The sequence below is a fragment of the Mandrillus leucophaeus genome, unplaced genomic scaffold (genome assembly GCF_000951045.1).
Source record: "Mandrillus leucophaeus isolate KB7577 unplaced genomic scaffold, Mleu.le_1.0 Scaffold71, whole genome shotgun sequence".
Lineage (NCBI taxonomy): Eukaryota > Metazoa > Chordata > Mammalia > Primates > Cercopithecidae > Mandrillus > Mandrillus leucophaeus.
Genome location: NW_012107697.1, coordinates 2,236,218 through 2,264,081, shown reverse-complemented (window position 1 = coordinate 2,264,081; position 27,864 = coordinate 2,236,218). Strand labels below are relative to the sequence as shown.

The window sequence follows — 27,864 nt, the reverse complement described above, 5'->3', positions numbered from 1 at the left end:
CTACAGGTGCGCGCCAACACACCCGCTAATTTTTTTGTATTTTTAGTAGAGATGGGGATTCACCGTGTTAGCCACGATGGTCTTGATCTCCTGACCTCGTGATCTGCCAGCTTCGGCCTCCCAAAGTGCTGGGATTATAGGCACGAGCCACCACGCACAGCCAAGTATCTTTTTAAAAAATTAAAAGTGGGCTGGGCACGGTGGCTTTCACCTATAATCCCTGTACTTTGGGAGGCCAAGGCGGGCAAATCACTTGAGCCCAGAAGTTCCAAACCAGCCTGGGCAACATGGCAAAACCCCATCTCTACAAAAAATGCAAAAATTAGCTGAGTGTGGTAGCGCGCATCTGTGGTCCCAGCTACTCGGGAGGCTGAGGCAGGAGGATCATTTGAGCCTGGGAGGTTTAGGCTATAGTGAGCCGAGATTGCACCACTGCACTCCAGCCTGGGCAACAAACAGAGATGCTGATTTAAAATACACTCTAGGCTGGCTGTGATGGCTCACATCTGTATTTCCCAGCATTTGAGGAAGCTGAGACAGGAGGATCTCTTGACACCAGTAGTTCAAGACCAGCCTGGGAAACACAGCTAGACCTTGTCTCTACTAAAAATAAAAAATTTAAAGCTTAGCCGGGCATGACGGTGAATGCCTGGAGTCCTGGTTACTCAGGAGACTGAGGCCGGAGGTTCTCTTGAGCCCAGTATGCTGAGGCTGCAGTGAGCTATGATTGAGTCTTTGCACTCCAACCTGGGCAACAGATCAAGACCCTATCTCTAAATAAATAAATAAACAAAACTCTAACAAAAGTCAAAAGTGCATGATGAAATCTCTTGATAACTATTAAAGAATAGAAGGAGTTGTGCTCACTTCAGCAGCTCATACAACTGAAACGATAGAGAGATGATTACCATGGCCTCTACACAAGGATGACACACAAATTCGTCAAGCGTTCCATATTTTCAAAAAAAAAAAAATAGAAGGAGTGAAATGGTATAATACAGAGGTTATGCAAATACTAAAAGACAGGTGATGTAGCCACTTTCATGTATGGCAAAGCAGACTTAAGGCAGGCAAGAAACAGAATTACAGAATAAAAGAGGTACATTTGATTATAATAAAAACTTATTTAGCATCAAAAAGTCTAAGTTTCTATGTACCCTAATTACGTAGGCTAAATATACAGATAACACAAATAAATATAACTAAAAAGAAAAGAAAAAACCACAGTCATAGGTGGAGAATTTAACATTCTCCTCTCAGTTATCCAATAGCAGAGAGATTTAAAAAAGGTTCTGGGGAGATACAAGATTTAACACAATTAACAAATTTGACCTCATTAACTTACATAGAATGCTACAACCCAAAAACTGCAAAATACACATTCTTAGGAACTGAGGGTGATACAAATTACCAAATTTTACCATAAACTAGTTGACAGTATGGTTTCTGATCACATTAGAATAAAGCCACCAGTAACAGAAGGATAACTAGAAAATTTTCAAAGGTATGAAAATCAGGCAACATATAAATAACCCATAAATTAAAGAAACCACAAATAGAAAAAGTATGTATTTTGAACCTAATGAAAATATGACATATCAAAATGGGTGGAATACCGTAAAATATGTTTGTGTTCTCCCTAAAATCATCTGTTGAAGCCCTTATTCTCAGTGTACACATAGATTTTTATCAATAAACACAGTCAGGCTTTTGTATCCTTGGGTTCTGTGATTGTAAGCAAGTTTGGCTTGAAAATACAGTATTCATTAGAACCCACATATAGGGAGGGTCAACTTTTCATATATGTGGCTCCACAGGGCCAAGTGTGGGACCCGACCATGGGCGTTCTGGTATATGCTGGGGTCTTGGAACTAATCCCCTGCATGCATATATACTGAGGGGTGGCTGTATTTGGAGATGGGGCCTCTAAGGATGTAATTAAGGTTGGAAGAAGTCAGATCCAGTAGCACTGGTGTTCTTATAGGAAGAGACCCCAGAGAGCTTGTGTGCGCTCTCTCTCTTTCTCTGTATCTGCGCAAACACTGAGGATGGCCATGTAAGGACACAGTGAGATGCAGGAAGAGAGCCCTCACCGGAAAGCCACTATGCAGGCACCCTGATCTCAGAATTCCAGCCTCCAGAACTGAGGGAAAATAAATTTCCACTATTTAAACCACCCAGTATGTGGTATTTTGTGATGGTAGTCTGAGTAGACCAACACAGCATCCATTCCATGAAGCTAGAAAAACAGGAAATTAAACTTAAAGCTGCTCTTAAGAATAAAGAGCACAGAGCAATGAAACAGAGAGCAGATATCCAAAATAACCTCCTTGAAAATATTAATAAAGTTGACAGGCCCCAGCAACACAGATCAAGGTACATGTATGCAGAAAAAGGAAAAGAAGGAAATACTCTAAAACATAAAATATAATCATTTCTACATGGTGCAAACAGAAATTAATTTTTATTTTCTTTTTTACACTTCTCTGGGTTTTCTAAATTTTCTCCAAGTAAACTTTTCACAAGTACCAACTCCACTGTATGAAATATATATAGCTTTAGCCGACTTACCTGGCAGCCAGAGAATAAATGGCATTGGCAGATGAGGAAGGTTTGATTTTGGGGTGGTCACACTCTGGACCTACTAATGGGCTGCTATTCATACTCTGGAAAGTAAAGAAAAGTGTTGAAAAACAACTTTCTTACCACAGCTGAGCTGCTCCTCTTACTGAACCTTTTCAAAATAACAATAACAGATACAGACCTAACTCTCAATGCCATGCCCAGGGGTTATCACATCTGACACATCTGACCTGAAGGCTTAGAGGCCTTAAGGTTCTGAAGAACCTTCAAATGTAAGGTTTAGGGAGATGGAGATCTAGAAAGAGGCAGGGAAATGAACTTTTTGGTTTAATTCTAAAAAGATTTGAGTAAATTGGCTATCCACACAAATACCATTAGTATCTTAAATAATCTATATCCAAACTCAGAACGGTCATTCCATACTGATGCTGACAGAAAGTCAAACCTAATCCACACTCACTAATTAAACTGTCCACCTCACTGGTACCACTTGAGTGTTACCCCTTCTCTGCAACGAAAGAATATGCCATTCACTTAGTGCCACATTTCTCAACTTTACTCTTCCCATTCCATCTCCTTAGATTTCTGACTGCCTGCTTGCCAATGCTTCCATCAACTGCTCATTTCAAATTCAACAGTCAGCCAGGTAAAAGCTTCATTTTTATGTGCATGAGGTATACATGTGATACTTCTTATCTTTTATTCCATGCACTGACTGCTTTTCAAGCCTTAACAAGTCTTTATTTCATGCTCTCAAGAGGCTTCGACCTAATCTGGCTGCCCACTCTGCTCATAAACAATGATTCTCTCTCTTGCTCATTTAGTACTGGCTATATTAAACCCCTTTTTTACTCTTCAAACAGTCTTTCCCAAACTCACTTGCTTTTTCCTTCATCCTGGAATAATCTCCCCTGGGATCAGCATGGCGGGTCCTCCCTACTGCTACAGGTTTCTGCTCAGAATTGTACTCTGTAACTTCATGTACCTCCCACTCCTGTGCCAGCTTTCTCTATACCCTTCTTTGGGCTATTTTTCTCCACAGTACTTGTGACTGTGAACATACTATGTTATTCAATTAACGTGTTTATATTCCATCTTCCTCCCATTAGAATATAAACTTTGTGAGGGCAAGACTTTTTGTTGAGTGCATAAATGAACAAAACATCAAATATTCCTCTCCCACCTCCCAGTTCCGGACCCTTTCTTGCATATTTAGACAAAAGACCAATAACCTACCTCTGAATGCTCTTCATTTCCTACCATATAAATTAAAATTCTTTTGGGAGAGGGTATTCAAGTCTCTCTAATCTAGTGTGATGTTCCTTTCCAGTTCTTTCTCCTACTGACAAAATTTCTGCTCTACTTAAATTAACCTAATCGTCATTCCACAGTACACCTTAAGCGTTTGTCATTGTGGCTGTTAACAATCTGAAAATCGTATCCACTTTCCAAAGAAATACTTCAGATTCAGATGCCACTCCTTCTATAAAGTCCTCATGATTGCCCTACCTGGGAATAACCTCTTATTTCTCTAAAACTTAACTGTTTTCTAGTTAGATTACAAATGGCATTTATAAAAGGACATTTGCTGCAATATTTACAAACTGCCTCATCTGGTCTATGAACATACACACTTTTTTTTTTTTTTTCGAGACAAACTTTCACTCTTGTTGCTCAGGTTGGAGTGCAGTGGCATGATCTCAGCTCACTGCAACCTCTGCCTCCCAGGTTCAAGCGATTCTCCTGCCTCAGCCTCCCGAGTAGCTGGAATTACAGACACCCGCCACCAGGCCCAGCTAATTTTTTGTATTTTTAGTAGAGACGGGGTTTCATCATGTTAGCCAGGCTGGTCTCGAACTCCTGACCTCAGGTGATCCACCTGCCTCGGCCTCCCAAAGTGCTGTGATTGCAGGTGTGAGCCACCGCGCCCGGCCACACTTCTTGAGGGTCGGAATTATGTTATAGCATCTCTGAATTCCAGATAAAACCTATCACAAAATTTCAACCCATAAACTTCTATCCACACATATTCCTTTTCTTTCTTCGTTTTTTTCAAGACAGGGTCCCACTCTGTTGCCTAGGCTGGAGTGCAGTGGCACAATCATGGCTCACAGAAACCCTGGCCTCCTGGGCCCAAGCAATATTCCCATCTCAGCCTCCCGAGTAGCTGGAATTACAGGCATGTGCCACCATGCCCAGCTGATTTTTGTAATTTTTGTAGAGACAGGGTTTCAAAAACACCATGTTGCCCAGCCAGGCTGGTCTCAAAATCCTTGGCTCAAGCGATTCGCCCACCTTGGCCTCCCAAAGGGCTGGGATTACAGACATGAACCACTGTGCCTGGTCCACACATACTTCTTAACAGGTTAGATAGTTTCAAAATTAAGACTCACCATGGAGGTATCCAGACTGAACGTGCTTCCGAGCCTAGGCACATCTGGTCTGGGCTCCATTTGTGAGGGCAATGAAAACGGAAGTGAGTGCCGGTTGGTTAATTCTCTTCCTGTCCAGGGATCACTGGAACTTGGGGCAGATACTGGTACTTTGGGGATCGGCCGGGGCAGCCATGAGTCTCCAAGGCGGCTAGAGGGGACAGGTGGCAGTTTGTCTCTGGATGGACAATCGCCTGGTGTACAAGGCAAGGGGCGTCTCTGAGGTCGGGATTCTGTTCCAACAGAATATGGCCGGTCTGGAGGCGGTGGTGGTGGAAGATCTCGAAGTGTGGGAGGTACTGGCAATGGTTTGTCTTTATGAAGGGAGCCAGAAGCAGCCTGTGGAAGCACGGTGAAAGCAAATCAATAAAAACCCACTAGTACACAGCAAAGAATCCAAAAACTGCAGTAATGGAAAATGCTTTACCTTAGAAGCAGTTCCAAGAGCAGAAGCACTTGAGGGAACACATACTCGCTGCGGCAGAAGGTCAAGTCGTGGTGGCACTGGGGGAAGGGAAGCTTGTGGGGCCATGGAGAATGGAGAAGGCGGCCGTTCCACCTAGGGTACATAAAAAATTTAACAGGTTACTCTCGTTTGGGGAAATGGCATCTTTCAACTCTCCTAAAGCTGTGGATGGCAAATACCATGGGAACACTTACAACTACAAATGGGCCAGACTTAGATTTAAGGTCACACACACCCTCTTAAAAAACTTCCAGATATTCTAGCACTTCCTGAATAATTTTTGTGTCACCATAAGAGGGCACTCTCAATCACAGAAACACCATACCCATGGCAAGCTACAGGTAATCTATCTAGAAAGGACAGGGCGACAAAAAATTTCCTAGCTTACAATTTTAAACATTACTACAGTTTTCTACCCCCTCACCTTTGGAGAAAGAAAAAAAATCTTTTCAAGATTAAAAATAGGAATCCATAGAAAAAGAAAGGGGCAGGCCATGCATGGCGGCCCACACCTGTAATACTAACATTTTGGGAGGCGGGAGTTCGAGACCAGTATGGGCAACATAGTGAGACCCCGTCTCTACAAAAAATAAAATAAAAAATTAGCTGGGCCATGGTGGCACACAGCTATTTGGGAGGCTAAAGCAGGAAGACTGCTTGAGCCCAGGAGTTTGAGACTGCAGTGAACCATAATCATGCCACTGTACTCTAGCCTGGGCAACAGAGCAAGAGCCTGTCTCCACAAAAGAAAAAAAAGGATGGAGGGCGGGGTACAGATATTAACCTCTCAACAAAGCACCTGGGAAAACAATGTTTAAGGAACATAACAAAGAAACAGATCAATGACGATGAATTTTCTATGGTTTATTAAAATAAGAAAGAAGATAAGAGTGGGTACAGCGGCTCACACCTGTCATCCTAGCATTTTGGGAGGCAGGAGGATTGCTTGAGGCCAGGAGTTCAACATCAGAGATCCCTCTAAAAAAATTTTTTTAACTTAAAAAATATTTTTAAAGGTGAAATTTGTAAAAAAAAAAAAAAGATCAAGAATATCACTAAAAAGTATCTTGAGTTCTTCCAAAGAAATAAATTATTAATAAATTATTTCAATTTAAGAATTAAAAGGGATTAATATTTTCTGTCAATTTGAGCTCTAAAAAATGAGGTACCAAATTAGAAGAAAGAACACATATATAACCTCTTCCATTTCCCTGCCTATAGCAGGCTTAGGAATAGCTGATAAGCTTGCCAAAGTAAGCGGTCAAGAGATATACAGTAATTCATTAAAAAAAAAAAAAAAAAAAAAGGCTACTCTGCATTTAAATTCCCTAACAGGAAAGCAACTGACAGAGGAACAGCCATCCCCATACTTAGTCCTGTTACTAGTGCTGGGTGGTAGATGACAGAAAAGAAAGCTGTCATCTTTAGCTCTTTGCTTTATCCACATGCTTAAGATAACGGGCTCCCAATCAGCTGACAATGCAGCATGAGCAACTAAACAGCTCAATGACAAAAATCAAAGTCAAGCCTCCTCTCACTTCATCATAATTATTTTGTCAGTCGCTATATCCTGCTGATTTTTCCCTAAAAGATTCTCATATCTGTATATTTCATTTCATTCTACTTAGCAACCTCAGATCTTATTTATTTATGGGAGACAGGGTCTTGCTCTATCGCCCAGGCTGGACTGCAGTGGCACAAACATGGTGCACTGCAGCCTTGACCTCCTGGGCTCAAGCCATCCTCCTGCCTCAGCCTCTCAAGTAGCTGGGACAAGGTGTGCACCACCACACGTTGCTTTTTTTGGGGGGGCGGGGGGGGTTGGGAAGCACAGGTAGACAGGGTCTTGTCATGTTGCCCAGGGTGGTCTCAAACCTCTGGGCTAAAGTGATCCTCCTTGCCTTAGCCTCCCAAAGTGCTGGGATTACAGGCGTGAGCCACCGCGTCTTGACGTGATTTATTCAACAACATAGTGAACTTCCCAACTTGTAGTTTATCTCACCACATCCTTCTGCTTACCACTATCAGCTTAGCCATTCTTAAACACTCACCAACTCAAAAACCACCAGTAACTCCCAATTTGCCCTGTTACAAAATCTCACCCTCCTGCCGGGCTTTCTAATCTGGTCTCTGCAACCAAAGGTATTTCCCACAACTCCCTAACAAGTGTCAAGGCTGCTCTATTCAGGCTTATCTCCTCAGTGTTTCCTGCACATGCTATGATTATTTCGACTTCGGTATGATTCTTCAAATCCTTTCCCCATTCTGGAAGGCCCTCTCATCGATCTTTCTCTCATTCCTTAAGCACAGAGGGTTGAACTAATCATATTTTTAAATTCATGTCTCAACATCACAATGGATCCTTGCAATATTCTTTTTTTTTTTTTTTCTTTCTGAGATGGAGTCTCACTCGTTGCCCAGGATGGAGTGCAACGGCGCAATCTTGGCTCACTGCAACCACTGCCTCCCAAGTTCAAGCCATTCTCCGGCCTCAGCCTCCCAAGTAACAGGGATTATAGGCATGCGCCACCATGCCCGGCTAAATTTTGTGTTTTTAGTAGAGACAGGGTTTCACCATATTGGCCAGGCTGGTATGGAACTTCTGATGTCAGGTGATCTGACCTCTTTGGCCTCCCAAAGTCCTGGGATTACAGGCGTGAAGCACCGCACCCGGCCGCAATATTCTTTTATCACAGCATATAAGGTTCCAGAAAAGGTAGAACCTTTATAAATTTATAAATGGAAAACAAATGATCAGAGAAATACGAACATTTCCAAGACTTAAAGACTTAAAGGACATAAATAGCCAAATAGAAAGGGTTTATTACATACCCAGCTCAATTAAGAAAAAGAAACCCGGCCGGGCGTGGTGGCTCGAGCCTGTAATCCCAGCACTTTGGGAGGCCGAGACGGGTGGATCACGAGGTCAGGAGACCATCCTGGCTAACACGGTGAAACCCCGTCTCTACTAAAAAATACAAAAAAACTAGCCGGGCGAGGTGGCGGGCGCCTGTAGTCCCAGCTACTCGGGAGGCTGAGGCAGGAGAATGGCGTGAACCCGGGAGGCGGAGCTTGCAGTGAGCTGAGATCCGGCCACTGCACTCCAGCCTGGGCAACAGAGTGAGACTCCGTCTCAAAAAAAAAAAAAAGAAAAAAAGAAAAAAAAAGAAAAAGAAACCCACAACAAACAAACCAAAAATACCCTTACATTTTTCATCAAATCAAGGATGAGGAAAATATCTTAAAAGCTTCTGGTGGGCCAGGTGTGGTGGCTCACACCTGTAATCCCAGCACTTTGGGAGGCCGAGGTGTGCGGATCATGAGTTCAGAAGATCAAGACCATCCTGGCTAATACGGTGAAACCCTGTTTCTACTTAAAAAAAAAAAAAAATTAGCCGAGCGTGGTGGCAGACGCCTGTAGTCCCAGCTACTCAGGAGGCCGAGGCAGGAGAATGGCGTGAACCCAGGAGGTGGAGGTTGCAGTGAGCTGAGACTGCACCACTGCACTCCAACCTGGGCGACAGAGCAAGATTCCATCTCAAAAAAAAAAAAAAGGGCTTTTGGTGACAGAGGGAAAGGAAGCACTGAAAAGTACAAATACATTAGAAGCTAGAAGTCAGTGAAGCCTTAACAATTTAGAGGAGAATATTTATCAACCTAGAATTCTGTAACTAGTCAATTTACGTTTGAGGGTTGAATAAAGGCCTTTTAAGATACCAACGATCTCAAGAAGTTTATCTCTCACCCTTTCACAGAAAGCCATTTTAAGGACATAAAGAAGTAAAGCAAAAAAGAGGAAAACACGGGAACCAAGGTACTCCAAGAGAGGAGAGGCAATGAAGTTCCATGAATATGGCGAGCGGACACCTCAGGGTGACAAGCAGTATGGCACAGAGAATAACTGGAGCAGACTGGAGCTGAACACAGATGACTCCTATTTCCTACGCAGCAGTATACGATATCACATACTACTATACTAACAGATTTTATTTCACAGAAACTATATTGAGAGGATGTTTGAGAGTACAGTATGATTTGGTAGTGACAGGTACAAACTGAAAACTAAAAAATAAAAATAATTATACCAGGAAAAGCAGAAAGTTGTATAAGAAAGCAAAAGTAATTATTGTATAGTATGCTATTTGGCAGAGTATGGAGTGAAATCATATAAACACTGAGTACTAAGCCAAATTCAAATAACTGTAGTGGGAGGATATGGAGTACCGAGGAGGGAGATAAGAGACCTAAACACTCTCCCACAATATCTGAGGTGAAGAGATCAAGAATCCAGAAGAAGCAGCATAAGCATATGGTTAAGAAACACAGGGGTAGTAAACAATTTCAAGAATTAAAACTCTGAACGAGGGGACAGAGAGGTGCTGGAGGGGACAGAGGCAGGGAACCAATGTTTTTGTAAGTTTTTTAGCAATTCTTTTAAACCTTAAAAAAAATCCATGTGCCCTCACCAACTATAAGTAGATTCACTATATTAAAAACAAATCAAAATAAAACAACAAACAACATCTACCAGGATGTGAAGAAACAGGCATTCTCATTCTTTTCCATACCTTCAAGAGTGATTTCAGGACCAAAAAAAGGGGCTAAGCTTTAATAACTATCCAAAAGTTAAATATTTTCACTCAAATTATTTTATTCATACAAAATATATAATGAACTATAAAGTACAAGGAATAAAACATCCATGTACTTATCATCCAGCTAAAAAACAAAATACCATTATCACTGTGATATTCCCATGAGCCCCTCCATTAATCATAACCCTCCCCTCTATCACAGTTGAAATACACATGCCCTTATGTAGCAATCCCACTGCTAGCCTAGACAGACTTATTTAAAAGCTGGCCAATATATGTAAGCCTGCAAACAATATGAATGTCCATTAAAAGGAAGACAAAATAAATTACGGAATGGCCAAATGACAAAATACATGAAGCTGGTTTTTTTTCTGTTTGCATTTCTACATGGCTAGGGAAAGAGTGTTCCTTTACTTCTTCCTCTAAAGTGTTTCACCTGCACATATGTCCTCTTCCTAAATAAAACTATTAGCTCCTTGAAAGCCTTGTCTTAGATTTCTTATCCCATATAGCACTCAACCATCTAGCACAACAAACACTTTGAAAAAGTAACATGCATTAATTGTAAAAAATTCAAATATTCCACAGAATTTAAGTGCTCTCAATTTCTATCCTCAGAAATAACAGTGATTAGTTTGGTATGTAGTCATCCAATTTTTCTATGTATATCCTTTTTAAAAATTTTTTTTACAGAAATAAGTCACGCTACACGTAGTATACAATTGCTTTTTATTTATGAGACAGGGTCTCACCATGTCACCCAGCCTAGAGTGCAGTGGTACAATCACAACTCACTCCCGCCTTGAATTCCTGGGATCAAGCAATCCTCCTGTCTCAGTCTCCAGACTAGTTAGAACTACAGGCGAACACCACCATGCCCAACTATTTTTTTTTTTAGGGGGGCATCGGGGCAGTAGTGGTGAAGATAGGGTCTTGCTACGTTGAATTGCTGGGCTCAACTGATCCTCCAGCTTTGGCCTCCAGAGTAGTCAGAACTACAGGTACACAACACCATACCCAGCTTTTTTTTTTTTTTTGGAGTTGGGAGTAGAGATAGGGTCTCACTATATTGCCAAGGCTGGTCTCAAACTGGGCTCAACTGATCCTCCAGCCTCAGCCTCCCAAAGTACTGGGATTATAGGCATGAGCTATAGGCATGCCCAGCCCCAACTTTCTAATGCCAAGACTCCACTAAAAAAAGGGAACCGAACTTATTCTAGTTGCATTAGCAAAAGAGGATCCAGTTCTTTTATTTCTCCATCATATTCTCCACCAGGGGATATGAATAAAGTCTTAGTCCTAAAATACAGACAGTATTGGGCCTTAAGCTGGAATGCCTGGTCACAGATGCAGCTCACAGATGCTTCAACCTACTAGCTGTGTGATCTTAGGATCTTAGTCCTAAAACTTCGGATCTTAGTCCTAAACTTCGCATCTTAGTCCTAAAATACAGACAGCATGGGCCTTAAGCTGGAATGCCTGGTTACAGATGCAGCTCACAAATGCTTCAACCTACTAGCTTGAATAAAAATAAAAATAAATTTTTTTTTATTTTTTGAGGTTGCAGTGTGTGATCTTCGGCAAATTCCTTAACCTCTTTGTGCCTCAGTTTCTTAATCTGTTAAATGAGGGTAATAGTAGTATGTACTCATGGGGTTGTAGTAAAGATTATATAAGTAAAAAACAAGTAAAGTGCTTAACATAGTATCTGTCATATAGTAAATGCTCAATAAATATCAGCTATTAATACTACCTATCATTGTAGTTTGCATATCATTAAGTGTTTTACAGCTTTAGAACATAAACTCATAATGGATTTAGCCAGTCTCCTAAACTGCTGTCTTACCTTGGCACCAGCCAATTCCTTCATCATGAAGAGAGTATCATCAGCTCGTTCATCGTCATCATCATCATAATTTGGGGAGGGAGCTCCCTCTGCTCCTTGCCTCAACAGGCTGCCACTCCCTCTAGGATCAAATGGATCTACCACGATGGGTTCAGTACCTTTAATTTCACATCGGCAGAAAGGGCAGCCCTGACCTTCTGATTCCTGCAGAAGAAGCAAGAGATAGTAAAAGACGCATCTGAAAATATTTAAAATATTAATCTGCTAGAAAATACATTTCCTAGAGATTAAAAGAAAGTAAAAGTTTAAACCTAACCCCAAAAGCCAGACCACCCCTTATATCAGTAAAGGCCATATAATACCGAATTCTCCAAGGTGATTACATAGCTGAAGAAAGCCACTGTTTAGATCCATACCTGCCAGGATGTAAGACAGGATGTGCACATGAGGTGTCCACAGGGCTCAATCTTTACATCCTTATCATTTTCAGCACATATTTTACACAGCTGGAATGTGGAGCCCATCTCACAGTATAACTCATATTGTTCCTTTAAGAAAAATTAAGAGACTATTAGTTGAATAACTGCAATCATAAATGTTAACAACAGAAAAAGTGAAGACTTGCTTCCTATACAAATTTTGCTTATATAAAAATGTCACAACAGTGGTTTATTTTCTCCCATTAAACCAGAAAGCATCTAGTCTGGGTCCTATTTTAAGCTCCAGGGTTTAAAGTGAAACCACATACACACAAATTCACTAATCTAGTCAACAGTTTAAATTCACTAATCTAGTCAATGGTGTTCCAATCAATTCAATTATGCCATCAGTTCTATAAAGACTATACTAAAGTTTGTGTTCAGTGATATGGTTATAATGTAAAACAAAACTCACCTGGGTCACTTTGATATGGTCTTGGGGAGTTGGTTCACATAAGCCAGTCAGATCAGGATTCTGATTTCGTCCATCAGGAAACAAATAGCTGTAAAGAGTAACCAATCTTGGGTTTTATTGAAGCCAATTTACCAGTGCTTGCTAATATAGACAAATGGTATCTGGGAGTTCCTCCAATCTAAAAGGGCAACTTGGTGTAAGTATAAAGATAAATCTTACTTCAAAAAAATAAATAACAGAACAGTTCAAAGATATTCTCCAAAAACAAAGATATTCTCCTTCTCCAGGTAACAATGCCATAGGTTCTATCTTTTAATCAAGGGGTTGGTTAGCAAAGCTTTTCTGTAAAGAGCCAGACAGAAAATCATTTAGGATTTGTAGGCCACATTAGTCTGGGTCACATATTCTTCTCTGATTGTTTTTTTCAAAATGACTCTTAGGAAAAACTATCTTGGCTTACACGGGGAACAAACAGGTAGCCCATGGGTCACAGTTTACCAACCAATTTTTAATCAATGGATGGCCACCATACAGAAATTTTTTTTTTTTTTTTTTAGAGACAGATTTTTTTTATTTTTTCTGAGGTTGCAGTGAGTGATCTTGGTTCACTGCAACCTCCACCTCCCGGGTTCAAGTGATTCTCCTGCCTCAGCCTCCCAAGTAGCTGCGATTACAGGCACTTGCCACCACGTCCGGCTAATTTTTTGTACTTTTAATAGAGACAGGGTTTTGCCATGTTGGCCAGGCTGGTCTTGAACTCCTGACCTCAGGTGATCCACCCGTCTCAGCCTCCCAAGCTGCTGGGATCACAGGTGTGAGCCACTGAGCCCAGCCTAAATTCTTAATTTAAACTGTATTTGCTTTTGATCAAGGACCTAAAATACCTTTATTTACAGGTTTAAGAAAATGAGAGACACTAATTTAAAAGCAATGTAACAAGATGCAAATTAAGCCACTGAGATCATCTACCAGGGAGATCCAGTTTCTAGCATCAAACTGTTCTGACATTTGGGACAGCACTTCTTTTTTTTTTTTTTTTTTTTGACGGAGTCTCGCTCTGTCGCCCAGGCTAGAGTGCAGTGGCCGGATCTCAGCTCACTGCAAGCTCCGCCTCCCGGGTTCACGCCATTCTCCTGCCTCAGCCTCCCGAGTAGCTGGGACTACAGGCGCCCGCCACCACGCCCGGCTCATTTTTTGTGTTTTTAGTAGAGACGGGGTTTCACCGTGTTAGCCAGGATGGTCTCGATCTCCTGACCTCGTGATCCGCCCGTCTCGGCCTCCCAAAGTGCTGGGATTACAGGCTTGAGCCACCGCGCCCGGCCGGGACAGCACTTCTTTCAGACCCAATGCTATCATAAGTAAAAGATAATGTATAATACAAAATGTATTTTCCTAATCACTTTAAAACACAAGCTAGTTTTCTACCACCTGGTCAACTGTTAGTATTTTTAAGTGTTTACCAACTGATAATCAATTTGAATTCTCAAAGGAATAGCAATTCTGGAATAAATAAGGACTTAGTTATAAATAGCAGCATAGGTTACAAAAGCCCAAGGCCTGAAGAAATGCTGCTGAACAAAAATGAAGTGAGAATGAAAGCAGATGAAGGCCACCGAGGCCTATGGCCATTAGGAACATTGAATCACTTGAATGCCAACTAAATAACTGGTCAAATTTCCTGCTAATTGGTATATTTTAAAACCCAAAATAGGCTTGAAAATAAGTTAACATTTGGAAAAAAAGAAAAAAAGATGAAGTTTATTTATGGTAATAACTGAAGTGGTAGAGAATAATTTCACTCATGGAATCCCTAAAAAAGAAAAACAAGTCTTCCAGGACCTGAAGGTCAAATCAGTATCATCTGTTAATATTTTCCTGAATCTTAGTCTGTAGTTTAAGAAACCTGGAATAAAGTCATTAATGATGAGGTTTTACAGCCCCTAAGTTCCTAGACTCTAACAGATGGTATGCAGTAGGTACTCACAAGCCTTCCCGGAAGCCATCAATCAGTGCTTGGAAGAGAGGTTTATTGTGAGGGATTGTCTGGAGAATGTTCCCATCAGCAGTAACATACCCAATAGCCCACTGACCCAGACGAGTACAGCTCAGCCGGAAGATGTAACTATGAACAGAGACAAACAGAAGCTTTAGTAGATTATGCTGGTATTAGGGTGGAAGGCAAGGCAAGATACAGACAAAAATCAAAAGGACCGTCAAGAATAACTTTTTTTTTTTAAAAAAAAGACAGAGTCTGGCTCTGTCACCCAGGCTGGAGTGCAATGGCATGATCTCGGCTCACTGCAGCCTCCGCCTCCTGAGTTCAAGTGATTCTCCTGCCTCAGCCTCCCGAGTAGCTGGGACTACAGCATGTGCCACCATGCCTGGCTAATTTTTGTATTTTTAGAAGAGATGGGGTTTCACCATGTTGGCCAGGCCAGTCTTGAACTCCTGATTTCAAGTATCTGCCCAACTTGGCCTCCCAAAGTGCTGGGATTACAGGCATGAGCCACCACACCAAGGCAAGAATAACACTTCTCCTTAGCTTCAAGTCAGTGACGAGTAAAAAGAAAGAAAATATTTTTAAAAAGAGAGTAACTTCCTCCATGACTCCACACCAGAAGCAAACGACACATAAACGCAATTCTTTTTTGTTTGTGTTGGTTTTGAGACGGGGTTCCACTCTTGTTGCCTAGGCTAGAGTACAATGGCATGATCTCGGCTCACTGCAACTTCTACCTCCCAGGTTCAAGTGATTCTCCTGCCTCAGCCTCCTGAGTAGCTGGGATTACAGGCACCTGCACCACGCCTGGATAATTTTTGTATTTTTAGTAGAGACAGGGTTTTACCACATTGGCCAGGCTGGTCTCAAACTCCTGATCTCGTGATCCGCCCGCCTCGGCCTCCCAAAGTGCTGGGATTACAGGTGTGAGCCACTGTGCCCGGCCATAAACTCAATTCTTAAGTGGCCTGAAAACATTTATCAAATTATAGGATCTGAATTAAGTCAATACATCTGATAAAGAGGTATCAATCCTATTGCAGAATCTTGGCTATTGCGAAACTAATAAAGGCCATGTTTCTTCTATACTAGCAGAAGTCTCAAGATAACAAAATTCAGAAGAATAAACCGTTTTGCTTCATTGCACTGACCTGCCAGGTTTGTGAATGAATTTCTGGAGCCGAGCTTTCACTTCGTCATACGTCAAAAAAGCCATGTAGCCAGGATGAGTTACAGCAAGGCTGTTCCAATTCCTGAGCAAAGAGGACCAGGGCTAAAGAAACGAGATCAATCACAGACTATTCAGATCAGACGTACAACCAACTCAGAGGGCAATGAGAAACAAACAAAGAAAACACCACCACCAACTCTTAATTCATTGTCAGAAATTTTTAATTATACCATCACTCAGAGGGAAGACACACGTGTTTGGGAGATTAAAAACTCTGAAAAGCTATGAAGAAAAGAATATATGCTTATAGGGAGAAACTTAATACAAAATGAAAATTCTAGAATTTGTAAAGTAGCTCTAATTAACAGTAGTGGGGTTGAACAACAACAAACTGAAAACCAGGATAGGGCCTACAGGTGCAACTAATAAGTTTCAAATAAATGTGTATGCAAATTGACATAGACAACACCAGAAAAAGCATTATTTTTAGAGAAAAAGACAGGAGTTGTTTTTGAAGTATCTAAACATCTCAATATTAACAGTCAATTTTGATAAAACAGGAGAAAAAGTTGCAAACATACACAAATATTCAGTATCAGAAAACTAATATATCCATATTCTGGCCATTCTACAAACATTAAAATAATAAAAAGAAGAATATTCAATAACAAGGAAAGATGTGAAGAGAAGAAAGCAGGTGGTATAGCTGTCATTTTCACTATATATACATACACACATATATTTTTAATACGAGGTAGTTTTAATCTTTTTTTGGCATAGTTCCTAAAATGAATTAAATACTTTCACACAGACAAAAACCCCAATTTTTTTTTTTTTTTAAGTTTTCTCTTCAGAAAAGTAGCAGTAACCAGTTTAGTCAACTTTTTTAGTATCCTACCTGAAAGAGTCGGGTAAAGATGTCAAATTCAAAAACTGAAATATAATCATTGCAGGTCAGATCAATAGTGGATTTCAGAGCCATGGCCTCCAGCCCAGAACTGATGGGATGCACTTCATGTAGAGCCTGTCGAAAGCTCTTCCAAGGGACTATTGTCCTGGGATGGGGGTGGAGAGGAGACACAAAGTGAAATAACAGAGATAATTCCAGGCATCGCCATAATCAAGCAAAGGAAAGAGAGCCACATTAAGTTCTCAATACTAATTTCAATCCTCTTAATTCAAAATACAGGTCAGCTTCTTTAATATAGAAAGAAGGGGGCCGGGCACTGCGGCACATGCCTTCAGGAGGCCCAGCACTTTGGGAGGCCAGAGTGGGCAGATTGCTTGAGCCCAGCCTGGGCAATATGGTGAAACCTTGTCTCCACAAAAACAAACAAACAAAATTAGCCGGACTAATTAATTAGTTCCAGCTACTCTGGAGGCTGAGGTGGGAAAATCTCTTGAACTTTGGAGGTGGAGGTTGCAAGTGAGGCAAGATCAGGCCACTGCACTACAGCCTGGGCAACAGAGTGAAACCATGTTGCAAAAAAAAGAAAAGAAAAAGAAAAAATAATCTACAAATAAAGACAGGGTTTTGTAATGTCATCCAGGGTGGTAGTCTCAAACTTCTGGCCTCAAGCAATCCTCCTGTCTTGGCCTCCTAAAATGCTGGGACTACAGGAGTGAGCCACTGTGCCTGGCCAAAAATAAAAGCCTTTAAAGAGAAACTTGGGCCTAGCACGGTGGCTCACGCTTGTAATCCTAGTACTTTGAGAGGCCAGGGGGAAGGATTATTTGAGGCCAGAAGCTCAAGACCAGCCTAGATAACACAGCAAAATCCTGTCTCTGCAAATTAGCTGGGACTGGCAGCACATACATGTAGTCCCAGCTACTTGGGAGAACTGCTTGAGTCCAAGAGTTCAAGGTTGCAATGAGCTATGATTGATTGTACCACTGCACACCAGACTGGGCAACAGAGTGACATCCTGTCTCAAAAAAGAAAAAAAAATAACACAACAAACACCAGAATATTTATATTTATACTTAAAAACAAGCTTGACTCATAAATCAACCTACATAATACATATAGACAATACAGCAAAATGGAAAAGGTAAGCCACAGCCTAGGAGAAGATATTTGTAATGTAAGTATTTAACAAAGAACTAGTAACCTATAATAAGAAAAAGATAAACCACTCAATAAGAAAATGGGCAAATCAGAAATAGGAACAGGCAAGTCAGAATAAGAATCTCGACTGGTCATAAAGGTAAGAAGAAGCTCAATCTCCCTTCTCATCAAGGAATATAAAGCAAAATATTACACTAACTCACATCACCAGCGTTAGCTAAATTATGGGGCTACTGTAAAATATGAACTGGTACAACCATTTTGGAAAGAAATTAGACAATACTTAGCAAAGCAAAAGAAGTAAAACCCCAAGACTTAGTAATTCCACTCCTATGTATGTAAATAAAGACAATTTCTTGCATATGAAGACAACTTAGATATTGTTCACTGCTGATAGCAAATAATGTGAAATATATATGTCCATTAAGGGCAGAACGGGGCTGGGTGCGGTGGCTCACGCCTATAATCCCAGCACTTTGGGAGGCCAAGGTGGGCGGATCACGAGGTCAGAAGATCAAGACCATCCTGGCTAACACGGTGAAACTCTACTAAAAATGCAAAAAATTAGCTGGGCATGGCGGGCGCCTGTAGTCCCAGCTACTTGGGAGGCTGAAGCAGGAGAATGGCGTGAACCCAGGAGGCAGAGTTTGCAGTGAGTGGAGATCGCACCACTGTACTCCAGCCTGGGTGACAGAGCAAGATTCCATATTCAAAAAAAAAAAAAAAGTGCACAACGGCTGTGGAAAGGGAAGAGCATTCAAAGAGCTTAATCTGCAAAACTATTTCTTAAAAAAAAAAAAAAGAACAGGGCAAAACTTAACCAAATATTTAACCACAGCTAGGAAATACGTACACATATAGTTTCTCAGAGAGTTCCTGGATGTTAAATATTTCAATAGTAAAAAAGTAAAGAAAAAACTCATAAGCTTTATTCATAGTTCAAATTCATTATTGAGACTTACTTTTCCCCAAAAGCTTTTCTCCAAAATTCTGCAGCATCTGCTTTAGTAATCCGAAATGTGTCTCCTTGAAAGAGTCCACTTGGAAAGATTCCTTTTAGCTCTGCCAGCATGTGGCTGAAGATGAGGGACAGTTTGGTTAGGTTTCGCCTACAAATGATCAGAAGTGCAATAATTAAACACAAAAAATTATTTTTATTTTAAATGCACCAAATTCACTATACAAGATGTATAATTAACATGAATATCAAAATACATTTAGAAAGAACCTCTTCAAATATTCTTTCTGGCCAGTATTATTCAAGGATATAAAAAAGTAGAGAAAAGAAATGCGCCGTTGAGAATATTTTTACATATTCAGTGATCTTGTTGTCTTTGTTTAAATAAGGGTTTTAGAAACTTTTTGTTCTAAGATCATACGAAAGATACAAATACAATGGAAGAAATACTGTTGCATTCACTGTCTCCACTTTTATCTCCTCCATTCAAACAGATACGAAGTAAACAAGAGAAAAAATTTAGTCATATATTTTAAAGCTCTAATCTTGAATTAATAAAGCTTAATAGCTAAGCACGAACATGGACAAATTCACTTTTTAAGGATGACAGGTAAGAGAATTCAACAAATAATAATCACTCTATCACAAAAGAAAAAAATGATAGGAAACCAATGTATTATTTCCTGCTTTGCAGGTGTATTTATCAAGTATATTTATCATCACATAACATATCTAAATAAAAGATAGTCTTAATAAAAAGAACTTTTTAAGTATCCAGACCTAATAAATGTCTCCTTTCACTAAATCAGACCTTAAAGAGATAAATTTTACCCAAACTCCTCTTCCTTTACCAAAAATGAGATGCTAATATCCAAACCACACAAAAATTTCTACGTAGTGCATATGCTACTGTTAACAATTAGTTAATTCTGTTCTCACAACCTGTTTAATGGATATGATTATAAAGATGTCACACAGGCCAGGAGTGGTGCCTCACGCCTGTAATCCCAGCACTACAGGAGGCTGAGGCAGGCGGATCACTTGCAGTCAGGAGTTCAAGACCAGCCTGGCAAACATGGTGAAACCCTGTCTCTACTAAAAAATACAAAAATTAGCTGGGCATGGTGGTGTGTGCCTATAACCTCAGCTACTTGGGAGGGCTGAGGCAGGAGAATCCCTTGAACCTGGGAGGTAGAGGTTGCAGTGAGCTGACATTGTGTCACTGCTCTCCAGCCTGGGTGACAGAGCGAGACTCCATCTCATAAAAAAAAAAAACAAAAAAAACAAAAAAAAAAAACCAGGATACACATGATATAGATACTATTACACTAAACAAGCTACTGAATACATGTGTCTATTTTTCCTTGTCCCAATAATTTGTATTTATGTACTCAAAAGTTTATTCTTGTTATACAAATGTACTATAAAAATTCAAGTCAAATCGTGATCAATTACTGATTGCCTAACAATCCTCTACTAGGAATAGATTTTTCTTAATGCTATACTGGAAGGTCACCATCAGTGCTATCTTTGTCTTTCGTGGATAAAATGCAGCACCAAATTATCCAAGTCTCTATATCCATGACTTGTTCGAAAAATGCTATTGAAATCTTTTTTGGGCCAGGTGCGGTGGTTCACGCCTGCAATCCCAAAATTTTGGGAAGTCGAGGCAGGTGGATCACCTGAGGTCAGGAGTTTGAGACTAGCCTGGCCATTTCTACTAAAAATACAAAAATTAGCCGGGCATGGTGGTGGTGCATGCCTGTAATCCCAGCTACTCAAGAAGCTGAGGCAGAGGTTGCAGTGAGTTAAGATCACGCCACTGCACTCCAGCCTGGGCGACAGAGTGAGACTCAGTCTTTTTTTTTTTTTTTTTTAAAGCACTTATCCAATCTTTAAAGTCCATTAACTGTTTTTTTTTCCTAGCACTTTGAGATCCTTTGATTATTGTTTAATAGAACTTCTACCATTTATCAAAGAGAAAATAGACAAGATCAAGAATATATCACAAATGGAATATGAAACAGGTAACTTGAAAGAAACCCTGCAAAGCACAAGTTAATCCCAATGAATTTACTTTCCAGTGTTCAGCAGGACCCTAGACTGCACAATCAGCAGCTTGAGGCTCAGACGTCGACATCTACCTTACATTCTGTCAAGCAGTAATCCTTCAACTAGATTACTGAGAACCTACTGTGTGTGTGAAGAACTACGCTAAACAGTACAGCGGGATAATGAATGAGATGACAGAAAAAATAAATATGTATCACACTTTTGAGGTTATACCAGAGCTCTTTCTGAAGCAAACAGGTTTGAATTTTACTTCTTCCTGAACATCTTTCCTTGGGTTTTGCAGTATTGTCTTCTCTTGGTTCTCCTACTTCCTTCTGTTGTTTCTTGGCTTTTCTCCCCCATCATCTTAAGCGGTATTTCCCAAGAATTTGCTCTCTGCTATTTTCAGTTCTTTCTCTGTGTACTCTCTTCTCTTCCTTTGCAATCTTAGGGCTTTAAAAGCTACTTAGCAAACGATGCCCGAATCTTAGGCCTTGGTAGTTTTTCCAACTATCTACTCTACCACATTTTTCCTCCACTCGAATGCTAGCACCTCAAAGCAACATGTTCAGAATTAAACTAATCTTTCTTAAATCTGCTCTTTCTTCGTATTCTTTACTTCTGTATTTAATGACAACACCACCTTACTTCCCACAGGTTCAAAACCTGAAGAATCTTCTTAGCTTCTTTCATTTACCTTGTTCTCCATATCTAATTAGTCAATTTGTTGCCAATCTGTGGTCATTCCTACCTTCGATTTACGTGGTACTGGCCTAATGTAAACTCCTTGGTAATAATTAAAATTAAAATTCCAGTCTTGGAATTCTGTGTCTTCAGCGTCTCTTCCTATGCATGTACAATCCTTATGACATTTAACTGCCTTTTGACGAAGGGAAAAAATAAACAATCAATTTTCACAGCCAATGGGATAAAATCCAAACTCAGCTTGGATTTTAAGGCTTTCCATTGACCTGGACCTAACCTTTCTAACTAACTTCTGAGTTCTTCACTAGTATGTTCTAGCCAAACCAAGTACTTCACCTTTTCTTACACCTGCCACTCTTCTTTGTTTCTCGGTCTCTGCCTGTTTCTCTGGTCTGAAACAAGACCCAGTTTAAATGTCATTTCTTTAAGAGCAAGCTAGACATAATAAAATACTCAACAACCCCAGCATTTTCTCTGCAGTTCTCTTACACCATCTGAACCCATTTTGCACTATGGCTAAATCTATTTCTGACTTGTATTTATATCCCTCTGGACCAGGCAAATGGCAGAAATTTCTAATGATCAATATACCTTCAGAAAACCTTTGAGTGCCCACTATGTGTGAGGCTCGGGGTGAATACGACAACGAACAAAATAAAATTCTTGCTTTTATGACATGTACATTCCCACGAGAGTGTATCAGATGGTAGGAGAAAACTGCTGTGAAGAGGAATAACACAGAGTATGAGAAGCCATGCAGGGTTGCTGTTCAGGGAGGGTAGTCTTAGAGACTTTATCAAGTGTTGCTTTTTAAGCTGAGTCTGAAGTGAATATAGGCAGTGGGTCTTGGAAAAACTGGACCATGCTGGCATCTTTGGTTCTTAAAATAATTTTCTACCAAAAATCTACCAGGTACCTAGCACTATGTTGGATCAAAGATAAAATACGCATACCAAAATAACAAGACACAGAAAGCATTTTTATTTTGTGAAGTAAGCCACACACAAAAAAAGTTATTGACCACAAAGATGTAATGGCACCAGGTACCTAAGAGCAGTTCAAAGTGCTGACTGCAACAGTTACGGGAAATCAATTTAAGACATTTTCCTACTCAAGAATGCATCCCTTCAAAAAGCCTGCTCACATTTCTTAAAACCACCAGAGATGTCCACTCTAAGCATCATACTTCTTAAAAGGAAATAATGAATTTACAAAAGTCCATGAGTCAGAGCATTTTGTAATCAGTATGAAGCTTATGGTTCAGTGTCTACAGTATATGGGGCAGAATTCAATCAGCAGAATCTGTCTTAACATGTAAAAAGAATGAGGCATGATATAGACATTTGAGTTTACATGGTAAGCAATACTTTAAAAAATTCTGTCAGCAGTTACCTCAACTCATACAATGTGTTCTAACGATTCTCCAAAGATCCACAAAGGAACACAACTGTTCAATTTTTTGTAAATGCCCTGACGACAGAACTTTTCTTTTTTCAGTTCTAGTAGCAGCAAGCAGTACAGGCTTTTCTTTAACACAGTAACACAGTGATGGGGAAGGAAGTCATTCACCTTCTAATGCCTTCAGCTCTAACCATCTACATCTACTTAACTGCAAATTCTACTCTACAGCTTCCATCTTCCTCTTCTCTTTTCCTCTCACAACTTCCTCATAATCAAATGCTGATTCTGCATGCAGCATCTTTTTTTTTTTTTTTTTTTTAATTCAAGATTGGTATCAGTTCTTTTCTACCTCAGGGCCTACCTTCAATGCCAATGTACCTTCGTGCCTCAGGCCCAAAGCAATGTTATGCATTTTCCTGTGTATAATTTCACATAATAAAGAAGTAAGATTTACATATCACCAATACACAAATATATTAAAAATTAAATGAGCAATTATAGCTATTGTTTTAGCTTCAAAAGTAAAACTATAAATACAACTTCATAGGACTCACAATCACCATCTTAAGCAAGACAGGAGTTGAAAAGTGGCCTTTATATGAATGATGAGGTAAACAGAAAAATCTCTCAAACTATTTTGTTTCTACATAGAATACTGAAAAAGTTATCTTGTAACTCTTGCTCAAAAGGTACTTTGAAGAGAAAGAGGAAATAGGAAAACACACACAGTATGAGGAGATAAATTAATTCCCTCTATTAAAAATGCATGTATTAACATTTAAGACAAGTAAACTGCAGCCTCAACCTCCCAGACTCAAGCAATCCTTTCGCCTCAGCCTCCTGAATAGCTGAACCCACAGGCCACTATGCCTGACTAATTTTTCTTCTTTTTCCTTTTTTGAGACGAAGTCTCACTCTGTCACCCAAGCTGGTGTGCAGTGTCACTTCTCGGCTCACTGCAACCTGTGCCTTCCAGGTTCAAGCAATTCTCCTGTCTCAGCCTCCCCAGTAGCTGGGACTACAGGCACATACTACCATGTCCGGCTAATTTTGTATTTTTAGTAGAGACGGAGTTTCTCCATGTTGGTCAGGCTGGTCTCAAACTTCCGACCTTAGATGATCCACCCGCCTCAACCTCCCAAAGTGCTGGGATTACAGGCATGAGCCACCGCACCTGCCCTAATTTTTGTATTTTCAGTAGCGACGGGGTTTCACCATATTGGTCAGGCTGGTCTCAAACTCCTGATCGCAGGTGATCCACCTGCCTTGGCTTTCCAAAGTGCTGGGATTACAGATGTCAGCTACCGCACCCAGCCACTTTTTCTATTTTTCTGTGTGTGATGGGGGTCTCACTATATTGCCCAGGCTGGTCTCCAACTCCTGGGCTCAAGCGATCCTCATACCTTAGCAGAAGTAACTTTTTAACGTATATTTTCTGTCTGCAGATAATTTAAAAGAATTTATGTCTTATGGAATTTAAATGAACAGTTAACTGTATAAATCCTATACAGGGCCAGAAAAATTAACTTAATCTGCTAAACTAGTATTATCTATTCTAAAACAGAGATTTCCCAAATCTCAGATTATTAGAATTATTTTACTTGAACAACATTATTGTTCTGAAGAACTAACACAGAAATATCAAAAATCATCCCACCTACTTCAAAATAGTCTCTTAAAAATGGTTTAGACTCGAAAAAGTTTATATGATATTTAAAAAGAGAAGGAAACAAAACTTTCATTTTAAAAACAGTAATTTAGGCTGGGCACAGCAGCTCACACTTATAATCCTAGCTCTTTGAGGGGCTGAGGCTGGCAGATTGCTTGAATTCAGGAGTTTGAGACCAGTCTGTGCAATATAGTGAGACCCCTCAATCTAAACAAAAAATACAAAAATTAGCCAGGTATGGTGGTGCGTGGGATGATAGCTTGAACCTGGCAAGTGGAGGGTGCAGTGAGCAGAGATCGCACCACTGCATTCCAGCCTGTGTGACGGAGCAAGACTGTCTCAAAAATAATAATAATAATAATAAACAAAGAAAAGTAATTAAGTAATTGTAGATTGGTATATGGTGGTTATAGAATTTTTTCAACTCTTCTGTAGGACTGAAAAATTTCCTAATAGGTTGGGCGTGGTGGCTCACGCCTGTAATCCCAGCACTTACGGGAGGCCAAGGTGGGCAGATCACTTGAGCTTACAAGTTCGAGACCAGCCTGGACAACATGGTGAAACTCCGTCTCTACAAAAAATACAAAAATCAGCCGGGCATGGTGGCATAAGCCTGTGGTCTCAGCTACTCAGGATGCTGAGGTGGGAGGATGGCTTGAGCCCTGGAGGTGGAGGTACAGTCAGCAGAGATCATGCCGCTGCATTCCAGCCTAGGCAAACTAAGAGACACCCTGTCTCAAAAAAAAAAAGAAAGAAAGAAAGAAAGAAAGAAAAATCATAATGAAAGACTGGAGGTCAGGCGTAGGGACTCACACCTGTAATCCCAGCTCTTTGGGAGGCCAAGATGGGAGGATGGCTGAAGGCCAAGAGTTTCGTACCAGCCTGGGCAACACAGCGAGACTGTCTCTAAAAACAAACAAAAAACACACTGAAGAAAACTCCCAGTAATTTACACATAAGTGTATTTTAACAATATTTGTAAATCAAATGATTCTATCGATCCCAAGAGGAAAATTCCAAGATGATTTAATACTTTTAATACAACGATTAACAAAAAAGCTGCAAAACATTATACAATACCATTACAGGGTTGCAAAATAGTCCCAAAATAAGGTTACAATTTTTGCCATTCAGTGATGGTATAGGCTTAAGACTCATATAGATGATGATAATTATACTGCTGAAGGGTAGCATGATCACTGCTTTTAAGTATTTCATTTACTGGTATTATTTCAGTGATAACTGCTGCTTTTCCTATCAGATAAACTCCAGAAACCTTATATACAAACACTAGTGTCATCTAAAGAATGCTGAGTGAGAACATACTGAGATGACATTTATAACTCAATAGCAGCATCCTCTGCTCACAGTAATCAGCTTTAAAAATAGATACAACGGAACTGCTTTCCACAAAGCCTCACAGGAAGTCCATGAAGTACTGTTTAACTCTTATTGACTTAAGCTGTTTAAAAAAAAAAAGAAAGATAGAAAACCATCACCTACAAAAGGAGTTCTTAGCCAATACATCTAAAAATAGCAATGGCCCTTTTTACTAAACACATATTGAGTGTATTTGATACTACAAACTCATGGTCCTGCTTTTGAAATTCCCAAGTTACACAGTAACAGATTACCACTAATCATCCAGAGCATTTCAACCTAACTGTTTCACTGAATTCTAAAGGGGACACATCTAACTCACCAAGTAAATGGGAAGGCAGCAACCCACATGAGAGCCTCCAACACTCCCCTCATATGTCTATCAAACTAATCCTAAAACAGACTCAATCTCCTTACTCTCCCTATATGAAAATCTTTAATGATTCCCAATTACCACTTAAAAACTTTGAACTGCTGACCTGATATATCAAAGAACTCACAATGTAGTCCTAATTCACCTTTCTAAACACCACCAATGTTCCACCAAACATTCTACACTCTCCAGGCTCTGTGCCTGTGGTGATGGTACTACATCAACAATACATACTTCCCTCCATCTCCAGCAGTTAACATTAAGAGTTTACTAGGGATCAGATGCTTTACTAAGCTAAATAAAGTGCATTTAATTCTCATAATGCTTTGAAATAGGAATTACCAACCTTATCTTACAAATGAGAAACAAAGACTTAGTGACATTACATAATTTGCCCAAGGTCACAAAGCTAGTAAGGGGCAGCGTAGGTCTATGAAATTCCAGAGCCAGGGCTCTTTGGTTATGACACATTTCCTTTCTGATGACTATGGTTACTAAATTCTGCCCATTCTTCAAAGTTCTCAAACGCTGCCTCCTTGGGGAGGACTCTCCAGTCTATATTTAACACCTACCCTCAGCTTCTGAACCCCCCCACAGCAACTTGCTCATACTTTTCACAGGTTCCATCATGTTCTGCTTCATATTAATTGTCTCACTCCCCAATCTAGAAGACAACACCTTAAGGGCAGAGGCAGGGGAAGTATCTCTTACACACTTTATCCCCTGCAACCCTGGTCACACTGGGCACATAACAGGCATTCAATACATTTGTAGAACTGAACTGGAAAATATTACCTACTTTTGACAAACTTTTAATTTTAGAATAATTCTACATCTATGGAAAAGTTATAAAAGACTATGCAGGGAGTTCCCATAAACCCCAAATCCAGTTTCAGTTTCCCCTAATGTTACCATCTTATATTACTGCGGGGCATTCTTCAAAACTAAGAAACCAACAGTATGGTAGTACTAACTGAATGCCAGGCTATATCCAGGCTTCACCAGTTTTTTCCACTAATGTTTTTATCTATTCCAGGATCCAAGCAAGGATACCACTTTATATTTACTCATCCTATCTCCTTAGTTTCCTCTGGTCTGTAACAATTTCTTAGTCTTTCCTTGTTTTGCAGGACATTAATAGTTCTGAGTGCTGGTCAAGTATTTTAAAGGATGTCCCTCAATGTGTCTGTTTTTCTGATATTTTGACTGGAATTACGAGTTTATGGAAAGAATAACACAGAGTGAAGTGCCCTTCTCAGCACATCAAGTCAC

General features: G+C 40.1%; 1 protein-coding gene across 1 annotated transcript in view; it reads right to left on the bottom strand.

Annotated features, from left to right (window-relative positions):
• The window catches only part of CBL (Cbl proto-oncogene, E3 ubiquitin protein ligase), a 95,513-nt gene that overhangs the window by 12,089 nt on the left and 55,560 nt on the right, over positions 1-27,864 (bottom strand). The window contains exons 3-12 of the mRNA XM_011965007.1: positions 19,017-19,163; positions 16,885-17,041; positions 15,967-16,088; positions 14,801-14,938; positions 12,817-12,904; positions 12,339-12,470; positions 11,923-12,126; positions 5,443-5,574; positions 4,977-5,354; positions 2,572-2,666 (exon numbers count right to left, since the gene is read on the bottom strand). Coding sequence (XP_011820397.1) covers positions 2,572-2,666; positions 4,977-5,354; positions 5,443-5,574; positions 11,923-12,126; positions 12,339-12,470; positions 12,817-12,904; positions 14,801-14,938; positions 15,967-16,088; positions 16,885-17,041; positions 19,017-19,163 — 1,593 coding nt within the window. The remainder of the gene's footprint in view (positions 1-2,571; positions 2,667-4,976; positions 5,355-5,442; positions 5,575-11,922; positions 12,127-12,338; positions 12,471-12,816; positions 12,905-14,800; positions 14,939-15,966; positions 16,089-16,884; positions 17,042-19,016; positions 19,164-27,864) is intronic.